The sequence below is a fragment of the Apteryx mantelli genome, chromosome 19 (genome assembly GCF_036417845.1).
Source record: "Apteryx mantelli isolate bAptMan1 chromosome 19, bAptMan1.hap1, whole genome shotgun sequence".
In the NCBI taxonomy this organism is placed as follows: Eukaryota; Metazoa; Chordata; class Aves; order Apterygiformes; family Apterygidae; genus Apteryx; species Apteryx mantelli.
In genome coordinates this window covers 15,075,049-15,077,067 of record NC_089996.1, presented here as the reverse complement: position 1 = coordinate 15,077,067, position 2,019 = coordinate 15,075,049, and the positions used below count along the sequence as shown (strand labels likewise).

At 40.3% G+C, this 2,019-nt stretch overlaps 1 protein-coding gene across 1 annotated transcript; it reads right to left on the bottom strand.

Moving 5' to 3' along the window:
* Positions 1 to 1,329, bottom strand: KCNJ16 (potassium inwardly rectifying channel subfamily J member 16). The gene has a single exon (XM_013949590.1). It carries the CDS (start codon positions 1,288 to 1,290, stop codon positions 1 to 3), a length of 1,290 nt encoding a protein of 429 aa, XP_013805044.1. The 5' UTR covers positions 1,291 to 1,329.
* Positions 1,330 to 2,019: the final 690 nt, after the last annotated feature.

Below are 2,019 nucleotides of genomic sequence, written 5' to 3'. Positions count from 1 at the left end.
CTAGATTTGGGATTCCAGTGACAGTCTACTTAAGGTCACAGCTGCTTTCTGATAAGAAACTTCTCCAGAAGGGTGATTGACAGTTGTCACTGGGTCTTCTGGATCTTCACAACTGGTGATCAGGGCAACTGCACTAAATGACTTTTGGTTTGTGCTAAATGACTTGATCTCTAGTGCTGACGTCTCTGTTTCTCTTTCCAGTGTATTCTCAGTTCTGTTCCATTCTTGCTCCTTCCGATCCAGTTGTTTGGCACTGCAATAAGGAGCATAAACTTCTGTGGTTTCTTCAAACTGTAAGCAATCCACTTTATAGTATTTTTTCTTTACATGCAAGACATCGTTAAACCTATGGCCCCAAAGAATCTCTCTGGGGACATACGAGCTTCTTGACTGATGTGAAGTTCCTGTTGAATCACCTGTGTAGACAAATGTAACCAAGATTTCAAAGTTGTCCTTGGCCAGAGCTTTCCGGTCTAGACCATACAAGGGGCTCTCACTATCAATTTCATGTACAACTGTCACAGGAGTAACAAGTATGATTTGGTCATTTAGCAACTTCAGGTCCTTGTATTCCATTGTCATTCTCCCTTCCTTGTCTTCCTGGTAGCGCAGAAGCTGAGCACGTACAGAGCCCTCAACCATGTGATTTGGTCGGAAATCACCAATGCGCCACATGAGACAAAATTTGTCATCCCTTAAACCTACTACAGCATAATAGCTGAAACGAATGGTTTGAGCTCTTTTTCGAGCTGTGGCCATTTTAGCTAAGGCTGCTCCAATTATGAATGTGTCAATAATGCAACTTAATACTGACTGCAGGATAACCATGAGGATTGCAGCAGAGCACTCTTCCGTAACGCAGCGGTAACCATAACCAATGGTTGTTTGGGTTTCAAGAGAGAATAAGAATGCTCCTGTGAAGCTATGAACATTTGCAACACAGGGAGTTATTTCTTCATCATTGAATAAATCTCCATGTTGGATTGCTATCAGCCAGAAGACTAGTCCAAAGAACAACCAAGAAAGAACGTAGGACAATGAGAATATCACAAACATATGGCGCCACTTGATGTCCACCAGCGTGGTAAATATGTCTACTACGTAGCTCTCCCATTCCCCAAAGATGTGTTTGAAGTACACATTGCAGCTGCCATCCTTGTGGAGAAATCGCTTCTGCAATCTTTTCATCCCCTTTTCAGGACTTTCTTGACATGAGCCTTGGTAACTGAGCTTATTTCCCTGTATGTTTACAGGCCTATAGCAACCACGCTGTTCAGTCATCTTTCTCATATCTGCCTTGTGGCATCAGTTTACAGAACACATGTGTGGTCCCAGTGGCTATTTGTTTTCTCTGTTCATTGGAAATCTATGAAATAAAAGAAAAAGTTTATTTTTGTTTTAATTTCCTATTCTGGGACTCTGCAACACCAAAACTAAATCCATTCACTGTGTGGTCATCAGGAGCAATTTTTTGAAGAATACAGACTCTGACATTAGTTATACAACATAACTCAAAAACTCAGGAAGCCTGGAAATATGAGGCAGCTAGAAATACAACTAGCTAGAAATTTCCATATCTGTCTTAAAATTTGGTATCTAGATGAAAACAAAAATCAGAAACCTTTGTCGTGACCCCCTGTATGTATCTATTCTAATGTTTTGGAGAAATAGCATTCAAATCAGGATGGGCTCTCATGAACACTCATAGGAATGCATGTACCCTTTTAAGGTGAACCAGATATTTGAGTTAATTATTCCTGTCTGCTGCATGTTTGTTTGCTTTCTTACATTAGAAGAAATACCTAGGAAGACACCCTCATTTAGCTGTAAGACTTCAGTGGCATGAGCAGACAAGTTCTGTACTAATGTGTCTTAACCAGAAAATGTAGCAACCACACAATCATTCATCATTATTCGTACTTCAGTATTGCCCAGAAAAACCTGTCAGGAAACTGAACTTTACTGGGTTAGTGCTAGAGAGACATATTTGTTCAATTCGTAGAAACGTATTTACATTTC